The 20,289-nt window shown below is 52.5% G+C and overlaps 1 protein-coding gene across 1 annotated transcript in view; it reads left to right on the top strand.

Moving 5' to 3' along the window:
• Window positions 1-20,289, top strand: part of GRIK4 (glutamate ionotropic receptor kainate type subunit 4) — a 183,714-nt gene that overhangs the window by 139,684 nt on the left and 23,741 nt on the right. Inside the window, exons 9-12 of the mRNA XM_033081660.2 lie at window positions 6,197-6,349; window positions 7,189-7,293; window positions 14,265-14,372; window positions 15,722-15,925. Of these exons, the coding sequence (XP_032937551.1) occupies window positions 6,197-6,349; window positions 7,189-7,293; window positions 14,265-14,372; window positions 15,722-15,925 (570 nt within the window). The remainder of the gene's footprint in view (window positions 1-6,196; window positions 6,350-7,188; window positions 7,294-14,264; window positions 14,373-15,721; window positions 15,926-20,289) is intronic.

Raw genomic sequence — 20,289 nt, 5'->3', positions numbered from 1 at the left:
TGCTGGTCCAGGAATGGAAAGGAAGAGCCAGAGCAAAGTATTTTTATTACAGTAATTTCACGACCATAAGGCGCACCGGACTATAAGGCGCACCCCCCGGGAGCCGGCACATTTTGCAACTTTGTAGATCAGATAAGGCGCACCGGTCTATAAGGCGCACCGGGTTTTTTTTTGCAGCGAGGCTCCGCCCCCAGCTCCTCCCGCACGCTTGCTGGCCGAGGCCCCGCCTCAATCCGGCAGCCATTGGCTCCCGGGCCTGCCTGTACCCGGCAGGGCCGGGCTATGCCCACCGCCGCTCCGTGCAGCATCCCCAGGGCCTCGCTGTTCTGGGAGTTCCCTGGCGCTCCGGGTGACCTAATGCCGGCAGGCTTGCCCCCTCCCCGCGTGGCAGCCGCTCCGATTCTGGCGGTTTTCCCCCTCTCCGCATGGCGGCCGCCGTGCTTCTGGGGGTTTTCGCCCCCCCCGCGCGGCGCCCGCCGTGATTCCGGGGGCTTTCTCCCCCCCCGCGCGGCGACCGCCGTGATTCCGGGGGTTTTCGCCCCCCCCGCGCGGCGGCCGCCGTGTTTCCGGGGGCTTTCGCCCCCCCCGCGCGGCGGCCGCCGTGATTCCGGGGGCTTTCGCCCCGCCCGCGCGGCGACCGCCGTGATTCCGGGGGCTTTCGCCCCGCCCGCGCGGCGGCCGCCGTGATTCCGGGGGCTTTCGCCCCGCCCGCGCGGCGCCCGCCGTGATTCCGGGGGCTTTCTCCCCCCCCGCGCGGCGGCCGCCGTGTTTCCGGGGGCTTTCGCCCCCCCCGCGCAGCGGCCGCCGTGATTCCGGGGGCTTTCGCCCCGCCCGCGCGGCGACCGCCGTGATTCCGGGGGTTTTCGCCCCACCCGTGCGGCGGCCGCCGTGTTTCCGGGGGCTTTCGCCCCCCCCGCGCGGCGGCCGCCGTGATTCCGGGGGCTTTCGCCCCGCCCGCGCGGCGGCCGCCGTGATTCCGGGGGCTTTCGCCCCCCCCGCGCGGCGGCCGCCGTGTTTCCGGGGGCTTTCGCCCCCCCCGCGCGGCGGCCGCCGTGATTCCGGGGGCTTTCGCCCCGCCCGCGCGGCGACCACCGTGATTCCGGGGGCTTTCGCCCCGCCCGCGCGGCGGCCGCCGTGATTCCGGGGGCTTTCGCCCCGCCCGCGCGGCGACCGCCGTGATTCCGGGGGCTTTCGCCCCGCCCGCGCAGCGGCCGCCGTGATTCCGGGGGCTTTCGCCCCGCCCGCGCAGCAGCCGATCCGATCCCTGCGGCTTTCGCCCCCACCGCGCAGCAGCCGATCCGATTCCTGCGGCTTTCGCCCCCCGCAAGGGAGCCGTCCCAATGTCGGCGGGCCGGCCCCGCGCGGGGGCGGCCCCGATGCCGGCGGGGGCGGCCCCGATACTGGCGGGTCCGCCCCGCGCGGGGGCGGCCCCGAAGCCGGCGGGGAGGCCCCGATACCGGCAGGTCCGCCCCGCGCGGGGGCGGCCCCGATGCCGGCGGGGGCGGCCCCGATACCGGCGGGTCCGCCCCGCGCGGGGGCGGCCCCGATGCCGGCGGGACGGCCCGCGCGGGGGCGGCCCCGAAGCCGGCGGGGAGGCCCCGATACCGGCGGGTCCGCCCCGCGCGGGGGCGGCCCCGAAGCCGGCGGGGAGGCCCCGATACCGGCGGGTCCGCCCCGCGCGGGGGCGGCCCCGAAGCCGGCGGGGAGGCCCCGATACCGGCGGGTCTGCCCCGCGCGGGGGCGGCCCCGATGCCGGCGGGACGGCCCGCGCGGGGGCGGCCCCGAAGCCGGCGGGTCCGCCCCACACGGGGGCGGCCCCGAAGCCGGCGGGGAGGCCCCGATACCGGCGGGGGTGGCCCCGATACCGGCGGGTCCGCCCCGCGCGGGGGCGGCCCCGAAGCCGGCGGGGAGGCCCCGAAGCCGGCGGGTCCGCCCCACGCGGGGGCGGCCCCGAAGCCGGCGGACCCGCCCCGCACGGGGGAGGCCCCGATGCCGACGGGCTCTCACTTCCGGGGTGGCAAATGTTGCAACTTTGTAGATCAGATAAGGCGCACCGGACTATAAGGCGCACTTCCGGTTTTGGGGGGAGATTTTAGTCAAAAGGGTGCGCCTTATAGTCGTGAAATTACTGTAAGTAGGTAGGAGAGGAATTGAGCTGTCAATCTGTGACTTACAGAGGAGTCTCCTGATGTGGAAAATACCAAAGTGACCCTGAAAGTCAGAGCTGGGGTGCAGAGCTTCTCAGTGCTGGACTGGGAGCACAGCTTTAAACTCAAGCCTAACCTTGAATTTGGATTGTATTTCTCTGTGGGTGCAGGGGATGGTGCAGCTCTGATTTGGTGTTTCCCTCAGGAATTTTATCCCTGTGTGTCCAAACTGCAGGAAAATGGCTCGTGCTGGGGGGATTGGGGCTGCAGATGGCACAGGAAGGGCAGGGTCAGGGGCTGAGCTGTGCTCTGTGCTCCAGCATCTCCCTGAGGAGTTTCCATCAGCACTGGGGGGTTCCCTGGGGACTCTCCACAACTGGGAGAGTCTGCAAAGCAGATCTGCCACATCAGAGCTGCAGCTACAGGAGGGGAGAGAGAGGAAAATATCATCAGCTGAACCCTTTGCACGGATTTTAATGAACTCAGAGCCCTCTTGACAAGCTGAGCTGCTGAAAACCTCCTTATTGTCACACAAAGGGATCCTTAAGAGGCAAAATAAGGAGATTTTTGCCCTTTGTGTTCACATCCTTTGGCTTGACTTGAGCTGGTGTGCCTGGGACCATCCTGCTGTCCCTCCCCAAGCTGCAATCAGCTTGCCCTGCTCTGTCTCCATGGGATTTCTAGCAGGAAAATTCCTTTTTGGACTGCAGGGGCTGTTGAGAGACATTAAAAACAAATTTCCTCCTCCTAGTGCAAACAGGACACAGCAGGAGCCAGCAGCAGGTGTGATGGGGAAATGAAAATTCTCATTTTAGGTTCTTACCTGCATTGTCTTGAGCATCCAGCAAAACCTCTAAGTGGGGGGATGCAAGGTGATGCTTGGGAGGACTGGAATTCTTCAAGATGCCACGTCCCAGGTGATGGGGAAAGGATTTGAGGGTCAGGAAGTTACAGAGAAGAGGTGAAATATTCCCAAACAGTTTATTTTGTGTGTGAGGTGAAGGCAGGAGCTTGCTGCCTCTGCTGTTGGAAATGTGGCAGGGAGCATCTCTGTGTGTTAGAACTTCCCCTTGCAGCCCTGGGAAGGGTTTATCTCATGGGATAACTCATCCTAAAGAGAGAAAAGGAAGCTCAGCAGCTGGAAGTGACAGGAGGGAGGTTTCCTGTGAGCTGCAAAAATCCCAGGGCATTCTTGGTGGAGCTGAGGAAGCATCTGACAAAGGAGGAGGGAGCTGCCTGCTCTAATGCCATTCTCATTAATCACATTGCAAAGAAAGGAAATCAGAGAAAATCATTCAAATTGCAGATGGCTAGATTTGGTAATTAGAATTTAGGCTAAAACAGATGTTTGTAATTAAGTGTTTATGTCATTGAATAAAATCCAGATTGCAAAGTCTATTTCACAGGGTTTTAATGGTTTTAATTCCCCGTGTTGGGTTTGGGGGCAAAGATACAGCTGATAATGTTGCAGGGAGGGAAGAAAAAAACCCACATGGCAAAACCCAGAGCAGCCAAACCTGTTCATGTTTCAGTGTCAAGAATTGTCAAGAACTTGGCTTTGGGGATTGAGGGAAGTCCCCCAAGCCCTATGGATTTTCTATGGAGCTCTGTTATTGCAAAGGGGCACGAAACCAACAGGGCTCTGCACAAATCAGATGGTGCAGGCAAGAGAGAATCAATTTGTTAGCAGACAAATTGGCTTTTTGTGACAGAGGGACAAAGCTGTGGTTTCCAATGAGAGTATAAAAGTAGTGAGAGGTTTTTATAGGTGACATTGGGAAAGTTGAGGGAGGTACAGGAGGGCACCAACAGATCCCTCTGGCCTGGGGAATATTCTAAAGGTCTCTTTTCACTCCTTTGCTGAAGGTTATGACCTCAAAACTTTGTGGTTTACATCTGTTCCATGCAAAGTCAGGCTGCAGGGAAGAGATTTCTGTTCCATGCCACGAGGACTTGATCCTGTGTATCTCCACACCCTCTCCAGTACTTCAACTGCTTGAAATCATAAAGAGTGCTGGCAGAAATCCTAATAAATTTTCCAGATTTCAGGAGTAAAACATTCCAATCAATAATGTCAAATGCTTCACTGAGATCTACAAGTCTCTTGCTCACCAGCTAATAAGGGATTAACTGCTCAGGGAAAATGGAAATGGAAACCCAGCAGGAGAAAATTAAAAATGCTGTGCCAATATTCTGATTTGGTAGGAAATGGGAGAAACTCTGGGATTGCAGGGGTTGTGTTTGGTCTCATAACAGTTTCATTTGTCCATCTGATGTTAATATGGTTCCTGATTCAGGAAGGGAATTGCTAATTGGGTGTGACATCCTGTAACCTGAATGGAGTTAAGTTCATAATTAAAATTAAGTGCATGGAAAGAGCTTCATGGAACAGGGGCTGAGGACAGGACAGGCTGGAGAAGCCCAGTTAAGGAAAGAATTTGTATTGAAGGGATAAAAAAAAGGTGGGGAGAAGGATTTGTCATCTTCTTTAAGAAACTCTGGAAAAAGCTTTCCAGAAGGAGAATGTTTAGGTCAGGAGGAGTGAAAGGTCACTGGTGCTGTCAGAGCTGGGGTTTGGGGTTTTGATGGCATCAGGCTGGAATCTTACCTTTTAATTCAGGATGACTTGTAGGTTATGAGGGTTTTGTGCTGCTTTTTAAATGTCTAATCCCACACCAGTGTGGTCAGTGAGGTCTCACCACTGGTCTGAGCGAGATCAAGCAGGGTTAAATCCAAATTAGCAGCAGGGTGGAAGCCCAAGGTTTGTTGGGATCATTGAGCTGGGCAAGATTGACCCTGCAGGGCCACAGTGAATCAGCCTGGTCAGGCTCTGGGAGGAGCAGAGGATGCAGAAGCCACTGCAGGGCTGGAAGTCACAGCCAGGGTGAGGTGAACAAAGCAGCTCCAGGCTGGAGACTGAGCCCTCTGCCAGGAGCTGGGATGGGAAGAGGATGCTCTTGGAAGTATCCATGAGGAAAATGCAGCCTTGGTAGTAATGAGCTGCAACGGCTTAATTCCAGCAGAGTCAGGAGGTGACAGTAATTAAAAGTGAAATCTCAGTCGCAACACTGAGCACCAGGGAGAAAATAGCTGATGGTTAACGAGCCCAAAACCATGGAAACTGCTGTGGGAGTGAGAAACCAGCTTTGTGAGGCTTGGTGGACAAAGAAACCTGGGCAAAGGGAGCCAAAGGCAAGGTGAGCAGGAGAGGGGATGGGCTCTGGCACTCTGGACATTCCCTCAGCAGGGCTGTTCCACAGGGAACAGGGGTGTAGTGAGGGATGGATGATCTCTGTGGGGTCTGACAGGCAGGATTTGGCTGCTAGACGAGCAAATCTAACAAAACCTCATTTCTTGTGAGTCTGTCAAAGGAGTGGTCAGAGGAGACCATGATGGCTGAAGCAATACAGTTAAGTTTCCTTCTGTGGGAGCAGGCATTGGATCTCAGGAGCATTTCCCTGGAAATTCCTGCTACTCTCAGGAGCATTTCCTCCTGGAAATTACAGCTTCTCTCAGGAGCATTCCAACTGGAAAGTCCTGCTTCTCTCAGGAGCATTTCCCCCTGGCCAGCAGTGCAGGTCCAGTGGTGATGTGGAGGAATCCTGTTTCCCTGTGGAGTCCAGTGGAGAAAGGGGCTCCCTTAGTGTCCCAAAACCTCTGTTTTTATCTTGGTAAGAAATGTTGGGCTCTTCCCCCTAGCTGGAGCAACTCCCAATGGGATGCAGTAATTTTATCAGTGCCACAGTGGGACTCAATGGCCATGAGCAGAAAATGACTGGCTGGAGGAAGGATGGGTTGTGAAAAGATAAAGAACACTGCCCTGCCTGGTTTATAAAACATGGCCATGAACAGGAGATATCCCATGGAGATAAAGAACACTGCCCCAGCTGGTTTCAATGGATGCCCATTAGCAGAATATCTCCCACAGAGATCAGGATCACTGCCCCACCTGGTCTCAACAGATGGTGACAGAATAGATACTTTTTATCACATCCTGTATGGCAATCCAAGACAGTTCCCAGCTGACTTTTCCCTGCCTCTGCCCCCAGCTGTCCTCAGCGCTGCTGTTCGATGCCGTGTACGCCGTGGTGACGGCGGTGCAGGAGCTGAACCGCAGCCAGGAGATCGGCGTCAAGCCCCTGTCCTGCGGCTCTGCACAGATCTGGCAGCACGGCACCAGCCTCATGAACTACCTGAGAATGGTGAGAGGGGGCTGGGGGCTGCTCCTCCCTGCCAGCAGCAGGGCTGCCTTTGCTCTTTGAAGGCACTGAAAAGAGAGATCTGAGGGTTTGGGTTGTCACCGGCCTTGGAGTGACATGAAACTCTCCCCGTTTCAGGCTTTGCTGCACAAAAGCTGGAATTCAATTTTTGTGTTTTTTTAAAGTATGAATGTTTCTAAGTGATTTGAGCTCTGACTTGAGATCATGCAGTACAATTGCTCAGAGCTCAGGGGCAAGATGCGAGTTCCCCTATGGGTTTGGGCTCCTTTGAACCGAAAATTGTGATTTCTGGAACTAAACAAACCTAAATCTGGCACGAGAACACTCTGAAATTCCAGCCTTGTGAAATAGTTGGAGTTTGTGGCTCCTCAGAGCTGAGGTGACCATACAGTAGGAGCAGTATTCTGAGTCTGGTGTAGATGAGACAGGGAAATTTTTATAAGGCTTTTTTATTTATAAGGGTTTTTTTTTCCCCAAAGGAAAAAGTTGGATGAGCATTTTACCACTTTGACCCCTTGTTTTAAGCGGGACAAAAAATCCTCCAGCTCCCCATATAGCTCTGCTGCTTGGAGACCCAGTGGTCTTGGGATGGAGGGAGGCAGTGAGGGGATGTGGAGCTGCTTTTCTCAAAGCAAGGAAATGCTGATTCCCTGCTCCTCTCTGTATCTTTTCTCCTCTATCCAAACTCCAAAAATAATCAGGATTGAGCTCAGAGGATTGCTGGGAGTGTGGGGTGTGTGGGGCCATCCCTGCCGTCTCTGGGGGGGGATTTGGGGTGGGGCAGCCTTGCTGGGCGCTGTAACTGAGTCTCTCTTGGACAGGTAGAATTGGAAGGTCTCACCGGCCACATCGAATTCAACAGCAAAGGCCAACGCTCCAACTACGCCCTGAAAATCCTGCAGCACACCCGAGCTGGATTCCGGCAGGTGAGAGAGCCAGCTTGTCCTGGGTGTCCCCTGCCAGTGATTTACCAAAATATGAAAACTAGTCTAATACCCATACTCAACTGTGAGGCCAAAAGACTCTCTAACAATTTAAAGTTACAAAGTGAATGTTTATTCAGCACTGGGCAGCAGTGTGGGGTAACCCTTAATACACACTGTGAAATTCCAGGTTCAAACAAATTCATATTCATAACACCAGCCCCTCCCATCCCTGCTTCCCATGGTAATTAGCTGGAATGGCAATTAAGCAGCGTGGTTGGCTTCTTGAATTAAGGCTGGGCTCGTTTTTGTGGGGAGGGGTCTTAAGAGGAGGAAGTAAGGTGAGTCTTCCTCACCCTGACCTTTTCTATCAATGACAATACAAATGGCTTTTGGGGCAGCTCCAGTTTTGCAAAGAATGAGTTTCTGGTTGCCATTGTTTGTGTTCTTTGGACCTACCTACCAGTTTCATCCTTTCCCATTGCAAGCACAGCTCAGCAAACATAAATTGACAGGAATCAATTATTGAAGTTTCAGGTAACTATCTCAAGCTCAGTTTCTTCTAACTTTTAACTAAAATCCTAATTTCTTTAAGAGTTGTGTTTCACCAGGGTGTCCTGGGTGTTCTCAGCTCAGGGGACCAAAAGGGGCTGTGCATCCCCCTGGTTTGCGCCATGAGGTACTCAGGGTGTCACCTTGGCTCTGCTGGCAAACTCAACTTGTTTGATTTATCAGGGACACACCTCAGGATAGTTTGGGGTTGTTCAATCTGTCAGGGGCTGGAGGGGGTGATGGCAGAGCCAATCTCTGGTCTCTCCCAGGTGCTGATTCCAGGCAGGGAATCACTCAGGGCTCACACTCGTGACCCTTTAGTTCTTCAGCTTGTGGCTGCATTTGTTTAAAATTACTTGGATGGGGAGAATTTTCTCTGAAATGGGGAAAAATGGGTACTGTGAAACTTTTCAAACTGTTTCTGGGAAGGAAAGCAAATGGGTTTCCATTCTTCTGAGAAGGAAAGCAAATGGGGCAGCCCCATGTGAGGAGCTCCCCATCCTCTCTCCCCTGAGAGGGGAAGTTCAAGCTCATTTCCCTCTCAGTTTATGGTTCCTCTCTAACAGGTTTGCTTGGCTCACATTCATTTACTTTTTGTCTCAGTGCTCGTGGGTTCCTCACAGCTTTCCTCTGCCCACAGAACACCGAGCAGATTTCATTAAAATCATTAATTTGAGTGGTATTTCCTCATCTCACACTTTCTGCCCAAGCCATATTTTCTGGTTTGAGCTGAAGTTGAGGATATCAGACTGGTGAGATTACATGACACAAATCCAAGGAATTTGCTGATAAATCCAAATCTTATTCAGGAAAAAAAAAAAAAAAAATAGAAGACCCAGGAAAAAAAAAACAAAGGGGGAGGTTCATCTGTCTTGTTTCCCTGCTGACAGCTCCACTGCTGCCCTTCTTTTCAAGATTTCCACTTCTAGATGCTGGCAGAGAACAAAAGCCATTGTATCCTACCCTCACCAGCAGAGCATTTTGGCACCAGGAGCCCTGTCCTGGCCTGGCAGCAGTGAATTTCAGCCTTGGCAAGGATGTACCTGCCAGTCCTTACCTGTCAAGTGACAGCTTGGCTTTGATGCTGCCTTTCTCTGAGCGAGCAGGGGGGAGCAGGATGGCATTTTCCCCACAGAGATCTCTCACAGCATCAATGCCCTTTTAATCCTCTCCCAAACCCATCACCCTCTGAACAGAAGTGACAGATCCAAGCCCATCTGCATTAATAAGAGCACAAATTCGGGAAGGAGATGCTGCAAAGCTCCCTGTGACAGCTTTGGGTTTGATGTGTTTGGATGTGGCAGGGAGTTCACGTTGAACTCCCAGGTCCTCTTGGAGCAGAGCTTCTCCCAGAGCTGCACAGGGAGCTGTGGCTGCAGCTGAGACTAAAGGCTCATCTCTTCCCCACAAGCCTGGTGTGACAGGAGAGAACCTTTGCTGACCTGGTGGTAAATAAGGAGCTTTGTGTCTGTGAGATGCCCAGGAGGATTAAGCTTTGCACATTCCCCATCAGGCTGCAGGGGGATGAAACACCTCTGGGCACAGGGAAAAAGAGCTGGAAGTTCAGGGCAGTCCCTTGGGGAGGGCTGCAAGCCCTGCCCTGTCACAGAACCACCAGGAAAGAGCTGATTTTTATAAAGCTGCTCCTGTGACAGCTTTTCTGCCTTCTCTCCCTTTCTCAGGGAGCTTTGCTGATCCACAGCAGTGCCCAGAGGGGTGTCAGGGCCTCTCCCAGCCTCAAGGAGTTTGTTGAGCTGTGTTTAACTGGGAAGAGCATCCCCAGAGAGCTGAGAGCCATCAGGCTCCTGCCAACCTGCCTCCCCTCAACCTCCTGCAAAGAGAAGCCAAAGGCAGCTCTGCTGTGCCATACATGATTATTTTCTTGTTGCCAGCCTGACTTCTTTAAATGAAAAGGACTAAATAAATCATTAGAAATATTTTAATTAAAGGAACAGGGTGAAGAACAGGCATTCACATCCTGGAGACAATCTTGCTCCCGAGGGTTGTATTAACTGATTTGTTTGAAACACTTCTATTCTCTGCTTACTTTTAACCAAGCTCATTTTAACTCTGCCTATTCCTCTCCTCCTCTCCTCCTCTCTCTCCTTCCACCCAGTGAAGCCACAGGGACTTCCAGCTCATCAGCTTTGATGGAGAGTTCACCGAATTTTGAGGCTGATCCAGGCAGCCAGCAAATTAGAGACACTTAGATTCTCTAACTTGCTGCTGCTTTTGGGCAAGGAGAGGCAGGGCTTTCTGACATCCAATTTTTAATACATTTATGTAACGCACCAAACGCGGCTTTTCCTGATTTAGCTGAACCAGAGGAATTTTTTTCCACAGCCATATGAGAGCTGCTCTCTCTGCTCACAGGATGCTTGAGAAAGCACAGGCTCATTAACGTGCTGGTGATCTATAGATCTGACAAGGGCTGGGTTTGCTAAATGTCATCTTTTTATTTTTTTCCCCCCTTTTCCTTACCCCTCTAAAAAACACAACAGAGTTCCAGCAGTGTGGTTTGCTGTAAATCAGGAGCTGGGGTTTGGGAAATTCCTGGCTGTGATTTAGGAAGGGGGAAGCTGCAGAGCCTGACCCCAGCTCTCCCCATCCTGGGTGAGGCTGATCAGCCTCCACTTCCCCACAGCCCCTGCTGTGTCCTGAGCAGAGCCCTGGAAGGGCTGGGCTGCCCATTGGGATGTTGGTGAGGTACAGATGAGTTCCCCACCAACAGCTCTGGGACCCTCTGCACTCCCTGCCACATCAAACATTCTGAATTTAGCAGCAGCTTATCAGCCTCGGTGGGACCTGTTCCTGTTCAGGAGCAGCCCAGGGACAGCTTCTGCCCCCAGGACCTGACAAACTCAGTGTGTGCCCCTACTGCCCTGCCTGGGCTGTGCCAGGTGGGTCCAGAGGGGACATCTGGGTGTCCCCTGCCAGGGTGTCCCCAGAGGGGACATCTGAGGGATGCAGGTGGCCTCAGGGGTGAGATGTGTGTGTCTCTCGTGGTTCTTTGGTTTAATAGTTGGTGCTTTCAGTGCTAACTTCAGTGAACTCTTTGCTGTGCTGGCATCAGTGTTGTCACTCAGGAATCCATCCCTGAGCAGTGTCCTCATTGGGATTTCCTCCATTTATTTGTTGGATTCCCTTTTTCCCTCCCCAGTCACTCCCAGATTCCCTCTCCTTGGGGCACAGGATTGCATTGTGCACTCCTTCCTTTCCTGGGGACACAGAGCAGGAGCTGATGGCTGCAAGCTGCAGGACAGCACTTGTAATCAGAGCCCACAAGGTGCCTGTTGTTGTCTGCCTGTTCCAAGATCTGGATTCAGGGCTGGCTTTACCTTCATTTGAAGCTGGGAATGGGGATGCTAAATACCTGTGGTGCCTCTGAAGCTCGTGGAGAAGTCATCTCCGTGCCTACAGTAAAATAAGCAGAAGATTTCATTAAAATCATTACTTTGAGAGGTATTCCATCACTCACACCATGAGGAGCCTCAAAGCCTCTGCACACAGCATGGAAGGAGTGAGCCAGGAATGCTCCATGTGGGGATTTTCTACAGAGCTGAGAAATCTTTCTGTGCCACCAACCCAAATAACACCTTTTTCAGAGCAGCTAAATTGAGGCACCTCATTGCCTGTGGGGATGGAGCACTGGCACTTCCCTGCTCGAGGCTTTTTGGGCTGGTTCATCCTTGGAGCTTCACAGTTTGTGTTTGCAGACCTGCCTGGAGGTGCCTGGGGGTGTTTCAGGCAGGGCTGGAGCTCCTGGGGGCACAGGGAGGTGCAGAGATGATGCTGTGGGGGTCACACATCCCTGAGGACTTGCAGGGAATTTTCTCCACCCAGGCTGGGCTGTCACCAGGTCACAATCCCTCTCACAAAGGTGTTGAGCTCCAGCTTGCAGCCAGCTGGTTGTGCTGCCCTAGGACAGGTGTCACTCTGATCATTGGGAGCCTCTCCCCTGCTTTGTCAGCCTCTTTATTTCTGGCTGGGTTTTATGTATTTATTTTTGTGCCAACACCATCGTTTCAGCTTCAAAAAGCTGTTCTACCTCTTTGCTCCAGACCTCCTCTACCTGGAGTGTTTATACAGACCAATCACACCCACTGCTCAAAACCCTGAGTCCTGAACACCCTGAAGTCCTTGTCCACACCTTAACAGGACAGTCTTATCCATGTCCACGTGGAGCATTTGATTGTTTTCTAAAAAAAAAATTTTGCAGATGGATATGTTTTCTATTTTCCAGAGGCTCTTTATATGTAGATAGAGATGATTAAAATCACCTTGACATCCATCTTGCAGAAGGGGGATGTGAGGGGCCCAGACACCCTGTGGCACTGCAGGAACAGCAGTGTGAGGAGCTCTGCCAGCCCTGGAGGGGCACAGGGGTGAGCTGGGGGCATCCAGTGCCCCCAGAACCTGGGATTGTGTGGCCTTGGTGCTTTTGAAAGCAAGGTCAAACCCACAGCACTGTCAGGAGAAGAGGCAATTAGTCTGAGCACATGCCAGCAGGGGAGGGACAAATTGGAGAGCAGCGAGGGCTGTTAAAATTAAAGTTAATCTGTCACTAATCTCTGGTTGAGAAATCCGAGAGGGAAGAAAAATTAGGCAATGTTTGTGAGTGATGACTGCTCTGAGAGGAGATTGCTGCTGTTTAGCAATCAGAGCAGAGGTGGGGAATTCAGGAGGGATTCATCCTGCAGGGATTCAGAGCCTGTGCAGGCCACTGAAAGCTCCAAGAGCTCCCTGAAATAGGGGGAAAATCTCCCAGTTTGGGGCTGTTTTCTCTGCCCTGGGAATGGTCACAGCCCTGAGGCTGCCAGGGCTCCAGGAGGGTTTGGACAATGCTCTCAGGCTTTGGGGTGGGATCTCACAAGGTGGGGTTGTTGGGGTGGGATTGTTGGGGTGGGATCTCACAGGATGGGATTGTTGGGGTGGGATCTCACAGGATGGGATTGTTGGGGTGGGATCTCACAGGATGGGGTTGTTGGGGTGGGATCTCACAGGGTGGGCTTGTTGGGGTGGGATCTCACAGGATGGGATTGTTGGGGTGGGATCTCACAGGATGGGATTGTTGGGGTGTCTGTGCAGGGCCAGGAGCTGGGATTTGATGATTCTGAGTGCAAAGCTGTGCCTTGGCAGAGGAGGGTGGATCTGGGACTCCTCACAGATTCCCACTGTGGTTTGCTGGTCACTTGGGCTGGGTTTGCACCTGGCAGAGGGAAGGATTTGGCTCTTTCCTCAACAGCCAGGGGGATGTGGTCTGTCAGGGTGTCTGTGGGCTCACATCCAAGCCACCCCCAAGCCCTGGAGCCTTTGGTCCCAGCAGAGGCCAAGCAGTGCTGAGAGCAGGCACAGAGTCATTCCAGGGCTGCACTCCACCTTCCCTCCTCCTGCTTGCACATAACAAGATTAACCCATGGCAGAAAGGAAAATCAATTAGTTCCTCCCACCCTGCCAGGGAGAGGATAACCTGCCTCAGTCTCAGCTCACAGGAGGGAGCTGGGCATGGATTTGCTCTGGAGGAGCTCTGAAGACCCCCCCTGTACCTTTGGGGTCACCCACTGCCTCTCAGGGCCACAGCACCCCACTGCAGAGGGATCAGAGGAGACCAGCACAGTGCTGGAACCTGGTGGGACAGAGGAGAAAAAGGAGGAGAAGGGGTTCAGGGGGAGCTGGCCTCCCTCAGCCCCCCTGTATCCACCAGGAAAAGAAGAGCAGAGGCTTTTTTAAGGACAATAAGAGAGCAGGAGTTTAATTTGCACGCTCTGAACGAGCTGCTGGAGGTGCTGATCTCCCTGCCCAGAGCTCTGAGGGAAGGAGATTAGGCTCTTGAAGTTAAAATTAGGTTTTGTGGAATATTCCTCCCCCCTGGCTGAAGGCTGTCACAGCTGAATCATGATGTCCTCCCGAGCTTGGGGGGACTGGTTCCTGCCTTCCACGCTGGGAATTCGGGTTTGTGCAGCCACACTGATGCTTGGATGGGTAAATTGTGCTGTTGGGTGTGATGAGCCTGAATCAAAGGCTTTGGAAGTGCTTAATTGTGGTAGTGGTGATGGAGCAGCACCACTGAGAAGTGGCTTTGTCAAGGTGGAGGAAAGAGGCTCCCAGCACCACAGTCCCACAGATTTGGGGTTTCTGGTGGCATGTGGGGACAGCACACAAGGCTGTGTGGCTCCCAGGGAGCTGCCCAGCTCACAGCTTAGTCCCTGTGCAGGGCTGGACACGCAGGAAGGCAGCAGGGGCACTGCAGAGCAGGTGGGGGAGTGCACAGAGGGTTAATGTCTCTGCTGACCCGTTCTGGGGTGCCTTGTGAAGGTAATGGAGCGTCCCTAACAGGCCAGCTCGAGGGTTGTCACTCAGCAGAGCCATATGGGCAGTGACTCGCCCTGTAAATCCCCTTATTGTGCTGTTTGTCTCTGCAGATTGGCCACTGGCACGTCTCTGAAGGGCTCAGCATGGACAACAGGATCTTCTCCTCCAACATTTCTGACAGCCTGTTCAACACCACCCTCATTGTCACCACCATCCTGGTAAGGGAGGGGGGCACCTGCAGTTCCCAACACCCAGCCCTAAGGGGTGAGCTGGAATATTGCTCCCTGTTCTGCCCCCAGCACTGCACTGTGCTGATTTCACAGAGCAAATCTCCACTTACAGCCTGGGGGGCCTGTCCTGGCTGTGTAATTCAGCATCCAGTGGGTGTTGGAAATGGAAATGGTATTTGATGGGTTCAGAGGGGTTGGGATGGTGCATCCAGCTCAGAGTGGGGTTCTTGTTTGGTGTAAGTGCTGGCTTGGAAGGAACACTTGCCCCTTCCACCCATTAAAATGATAATAATTGGCCAAGATGGGCACGATTTTAATGAGAACTTGGCATGTACAGGCACTGTCTGTGTTCAACAGGCTCCCACCTCAGCCCCCAGGCTTTCCTCACCGGTTGTCCCCAGTTTGAGGGGGATGATTGGGCTGGGATGTGCTTTGTGGGGTTGGAAGTTGTCTCTGACAAACAGCCACACTACATTTCAGAAGGTTTATATCCCATTTATTACAACAGCTGGCTGTCTTTTATGCCTTCTACAAGGTTTACACTTTGTTCATTGGTTACAACAGAGCAACATAACTTTGATTGGTTTAAAACCATCTACACCTCTGTTTTTCCCAAGACTTTTCTAAAAATACTTTTCCCAGCTGCAGGTTTTCTTCTGCTTATCTCCTTCTCCTTCTTCTCTTCTTGGTCTCCAGGCCAACAGCCTTGATAAGAAATACCTTTCAGAAATAACCCCTGTCAGGAAAATGAATCCACAAGCACCAGAGAGGTTCATGTCCAAAAAGGAGACAGAGGAGCCCTTTTTGCTTTATTCCAATGAAGGGAGAGGCCATGGGGATGTCTCAGATTTTTGGAGGCTCAGCCTCCTTTTTATCCCAATTTCCCTCTCTCCTTCCCCATTGCTGAGATACTTGAGAGGCTCAGACTTCCCAAACCCTGATACCTGAGATTCCCCTCTAATGTAGAACCCTCCCTTTTAATTTTTAATTCCTATAGAATTCATAGCTCCCCCCCATTATTTCTTTCATCTTCCAATACCCAGTTTCATTTCTACAGTTTGTTTGTAAAGGCAAATGTCTTTTTCCATTCATCAATCAGTGCAATCAATCCCATGGTTTTTTCTATCTCTCAGTGCTGGTTTTATCCACCAGCAGACCCACAGCTTGTTTATAAAGACAAATCCAGCATTCCCCTCACCCCTATTCATTGACCCTCTCAGCTGCAAACCTCTCCACAGGAATTAAATTTTTTTTTATAAAGTTTCTCCCTGTGATCCTCTGTCCCTGCCCTCCGTGCTGGCTAAGATGGGAATGACAGCTGCCCAGTTTCACTGCAGGAAAACCCTTACTTAATGCTGAAGTGGAACCACCAGGAGCTGGAAGGCAACGACCGCTACGAGGGGTTCTGCGTGGACATGCTGAAGGAGCTGGCCGAGATCCTGCGCTTCAACTACAAAATCCACCTGGTGGGGGACGGAGTGTACGGCGTGCCCGAGGCCAACGGCACCTGGACAGGGATGGTTGGGGAGCTGATAGCTCGGGTGAGTGCTGAGCTGCTCTTTGGGACTGCCCTGGTGGGGTTTGTGGTGATGAGGAGGGAGGGGGGTTTGGTCTGTTCGGGAGGCTCGGAGCAGAGGATTTGCTCTGAATGTGGTGGGATGTGCTCAGTGGTGTCTCTGGAGCCTGAGCTGACACCTGGGTGTGTTTTAGAGTCTCTGTGTCCCAGCCCAGCACTGGAGAGAGAGTCAGGAGACTCTTCTGTTGTTTCCAGAGTTATTTATTTTATCTCATCTCAAAGTTCTTTCCCTGCCCTGCCCAGCCCTGGGCTGGCATTATCTTTTTATACTACAAACAACATCAACATTATTTACAATTATCTTCCAATACTATCACTTACATTGTACAGTCTGGTTCTGCTCTAAACCAATCTAAAAGTGCCAACATCACCCAGAAGATGGATGCAGGAAGAAGGAGAAAGAAGGACAGAGCACGCCCAGATTCCTCCAGCTTGACCCCATTACCTTATTATAAACAATCTTAAAAACCTACTTTTTCACCTTGTAATAATCTAACTTATACTCTACTTATTTTTTGTGACTTGTAATTCTTCATGTAAGGGTGGTAATTTTTCCCAGGGTTAAAATCAAAGGCACAGGGGTTCTGGGCAGTGTGCCAAAGCTCCTGAGCCCCCTGCCTGGGTCTGGAACCATCCAGGGCACCCAGAGGGATGTGCTGGGTTCCCACAGTGGGAAATGTGTTCCTTGGGAGGAAGGCAGAGCAAGAATAGGGATGCTCTCAGGGCTGCTCACTTGGTTGGAAAGGAAGTTTGGACTCTGGGATCTCATGTAAAAACTCATTACAGAATAGATTTTTATTTTTTTTTCCTAGCAGAAAAATTAACAAAAACTTGCAGTAGGAAAACGTAGAGCTTGGTAGAAGCTGAAAAAATTTACAAAACCACACTGGGATGAAAGCAAATAAGAATCACATTTCTACCCAGAAAAGTTTTGGCAGATTTAGTTACCTCAGTATTGTTTTTGGAGAAGAACATTTCCAATTTCCTTGAAGTGCACGGCACGAGATCTTTTCACTGCTCTGCTCTGTGGAGCTGCTGCCCAGCAGCAAAGCTGAAAACTGAATTATTTTGCTGGCTTTGACAATAATTCTGTGTATACACCTGGGCTAAGCCAGCCTGGACCCTCCTCCCTGTTCTTTGTTTCCCTCTGTGGTCCTTCCCAGGCTTCTTGAAGCTTAAATAGAGCTCACAAATTGCTCTGAGATCCTCAGGAAAATAGGCTTAGCCACAGCTAAGGGTGGGATTGATGCTGTTTAAGCCAATACTTCCTCTCTGATCCCTGCCTTGTCATTACTGACGTGTCCAGGAGAGCTCAGTGCCACTTTCCCAGCTGGTGACAAATCCATGGTGACGTGGATTGGTGATAATCCCCCCATTGTGGGAGAGGAGACCCTGAGTCATTTGCCTTCTGCAGAGCAGAGCAGGGTCCAAATCCATCCCCTGTGCTCCAGGCAGGGATCTGAGGCTCCTGCCAGATCTTTCCTCCCAGGGAAATGAGCATCACTTCACTCTGTGGTTTATTGGGCACAGTGGAATTGGGTTAAAAGTGTGGTTTGACGATTTTGGAGGTGTTTTCCATGATTCTGTGGTCTTTAATGAGCCAATAATCTCTAGAAATGTCCACTGGCACCTTCTGCTTCTTCCCCACATGGTGAAGGGGGATGCTCTTCCCACTTCAGGAGTTTCAGCTGAGAGTTCAAGGTCAGCTGGGACAACTCTGAGGGAGGCTTTGTGGTTTTCTGAGGGTCACAGACAGGGCACTGAACAGACTGGAGACTCCCCTGAGCTCTCCCTGTCTCCTGGGTCACCCTTCCCTGAGCAGCTCTCGATGCCAGCTGAGATCCCACCTCCATCTGCTCTTTCCAAAGAGCTTCTGTGAGGCTGTTTGCAAATGCTCCAGGCTATTGGCATCGTTTTTATCCATCTTTGTGTCTCTGTGTGTGTACACACACACACAATTACACTCCTGCAACATTCCTTTGGGGAGGCAAGAGGGAAGGAGCTGAGAGCAGCAGCTGATCAAAGGAAGGGAACAGCCATCAAACTTTTGGCCTGCTAACCTTGGCAGTGCCTCTTCATTAAATGGGACCTTCTGGAGGCTTGTTTTTCTCCACTGATGAGTGTTTTAACTTCATCTTCACATAGAAACTGTTTGTTTCTTCTGCAGCTTGAGCCTTATTTAGGAGGAATTTTTTTAACTTCTGCTTCTGCAGGGCAGAGCTGTCAGAGCCTGTGAGGCTGGGTCACAATTTGGGGAAGAGAACAGCTTTGTCTCTTGTCCTCCCTATATCCCTGAGAGTTTGTCTAATGGTTTCAGCAAGTTTTTGATCAATCCCAGGGACTGGGCTCAGGTCAGCCAGGGCAGAGCTGTGTGTGCTGGGTGCTGTGTTTATTCAGGGCTGCCTGGGATGTTGTTTTTTGAGGGCATTTCACTGCCCAAGGGGTTTTTGTCCATCCTTGACAGTCCCCAGGGGAGTTTGTCTTTGATTCCAGTCCCTTGTCTGCCCCTGTCCCATGGGATCCAGCAGATCCTGTGTTGGGGTCACACATTCCTCTTTCAGTGGATTTATCCCCTTTAGGACAAATAGGGATCTCACAAAAGTCCCAAATCCTTCCCAAAAATGACAGCTCTGCCTCTGTCCAGCACAATATCATTGTAGGAAAATAATTCCCCCTTGATCCTGATCAGCCATCAGAAAATAAGGTTTGACTCACACTGACTTAATGTGCAGGACCAAAAGGTCACAGAATTATCCAGCTCCATGCAATGCCTCCCCTGTAATCCCTCTGTGGCACGGAATCTCCTCTGAGCAACTCCAGGCTATTTGGGAGAAAATGTTTCATTTTATTGCTTCTAAATTAACCAGCTATTGATTTATCCTTGAGCTCTGGGGATTCCATTACAGCTAATTGTGCACCCTGATATGATGGAGCAGGATGCTGTACAAATATAAATCTGTTGCTGACCCAAATTCACCTGTACAGGTCTTACTGACCTGCTCACCAGACAGGCTGGGAGGTGAGGAAGAGGGGGACTGGGGTGGTTTGGGAATCCTGTGATGGAGGTTTGGCTTGGGAGCACTCAAAATCACAGAATGGTGATTTAGTTTCAACCCCCTTTACACCTTCCACTACCCCAGGGTGCTCAAAGCCTCATCCAGCCTGGCCTTGGACATTCCCAGGGATGGGGCAGCCCCAGCTCCTCTGGGAATTCCATCCACCCTCTCAGGGAAGAATTCCTTCCCAATATCTCTCATTTCAATGCCTCTCCCCCTTGTCCAGTCCCTCCAGGTGATGAAGAGTCCCTCACACCCATTCTGTAGTGAAAGATGTCACAAACCCAGACCAGCCTGGGCTAATTTGTCCCTCTGAGCGTGCAGGGCAGGGAGATTGAGCACCCTGCTCACTCCTGGCAGTAAAGCCACTCTCCCTGTCAGCTTTCCTGGCTGTGCCACAGACAAACAAACAAGGGAGAGCAGCAAATCTTCCCATCTCCTCCTTTCTGGCATCAGACACTTAAAGGGCTTTTGGGCTGGAAGAATTACATCCTGCTCCTTGCCTGCAGTGCAGTTCTGCCTCACAGCCCCTGATGTGTCTGCTCTTCCCCTTCTCTCTCTGCCCAGCACATCCTGGAGCTGAAATGAATTCTCTGGTGTGGTACAAACCAAGGGATGTATTTTCACAGCACCATGACAGCCTCAGCCCTTGTCCCACCATGCCTGGCTGGAATGTGGCCAGCATCAGTGGTGATCAAAGCTCTTAAATTGTCCATCAGGAGCAGGAACACCAAGAACAGGAAACCCTTGAAAGCTTTGGGGTGCTGGTTTTCTTTGCTGGTGGCCAGGTGCTGCTTTCCCTTCAGCTGCTCCAAAGCTGGGAATGGCAGGAAGGGGAAAGGAGGGAGAAGGGTGCAGAACTGGCAGAGTCCTGCTCTCCTCTTGGAGAGAGGAGCTGTGTGTGGGTGAAGGGAGGCAGGGGCAGGGTGTTTGCAGGCTGTGCTGGTGGCAGCTGTGACAAGGGGGGCTCCAGGAGAGGCTGGGAGGAGAGGGGCTGTGGGTGACTGTGCAAACACAGCGAGGGGACGGGCAGAGGGCTCTGCAAAACACTGCTGGGAAATCAGACACAGGGTGCTGTGAGCTGGGCTGGGCTCAGAGTGCTCTGGCTCCCCATTCTTGCAGCTTCACCTCAGCTGGCTTTGCCACAGGCAGGGTGAACACCTGGCACAGGCTTTGTCCTCCCAGCCACAGAGAGGGGCCAGGTGAGGAGAGATGGGCGAGGGCAGACCCCAGGCTGGCACCTGCACCGAGTGCTGTCACCCCAGCCTGACCG

This window comes from Catharus ustulatus, chromosome 28, assembly GCF_009819885.2.
Source record: "Catharus ustulatus isolate bCatUst1 chromosome 28, bCatUst1.pri.v2, whole genome shotgun sequence".
Taxonomy (NCBI): domain Eukaryota; kingdom Metazoa; phylum Chordata; class Aves; order Passeriformes; family Turdidae; genus Catharus; species Catharus ustulatus.
The sequence above is the reverse complement of the archived record's forward strand: the minus strand, read 5'-3'. Positions and strand labels throughout refer to the sequence as shown.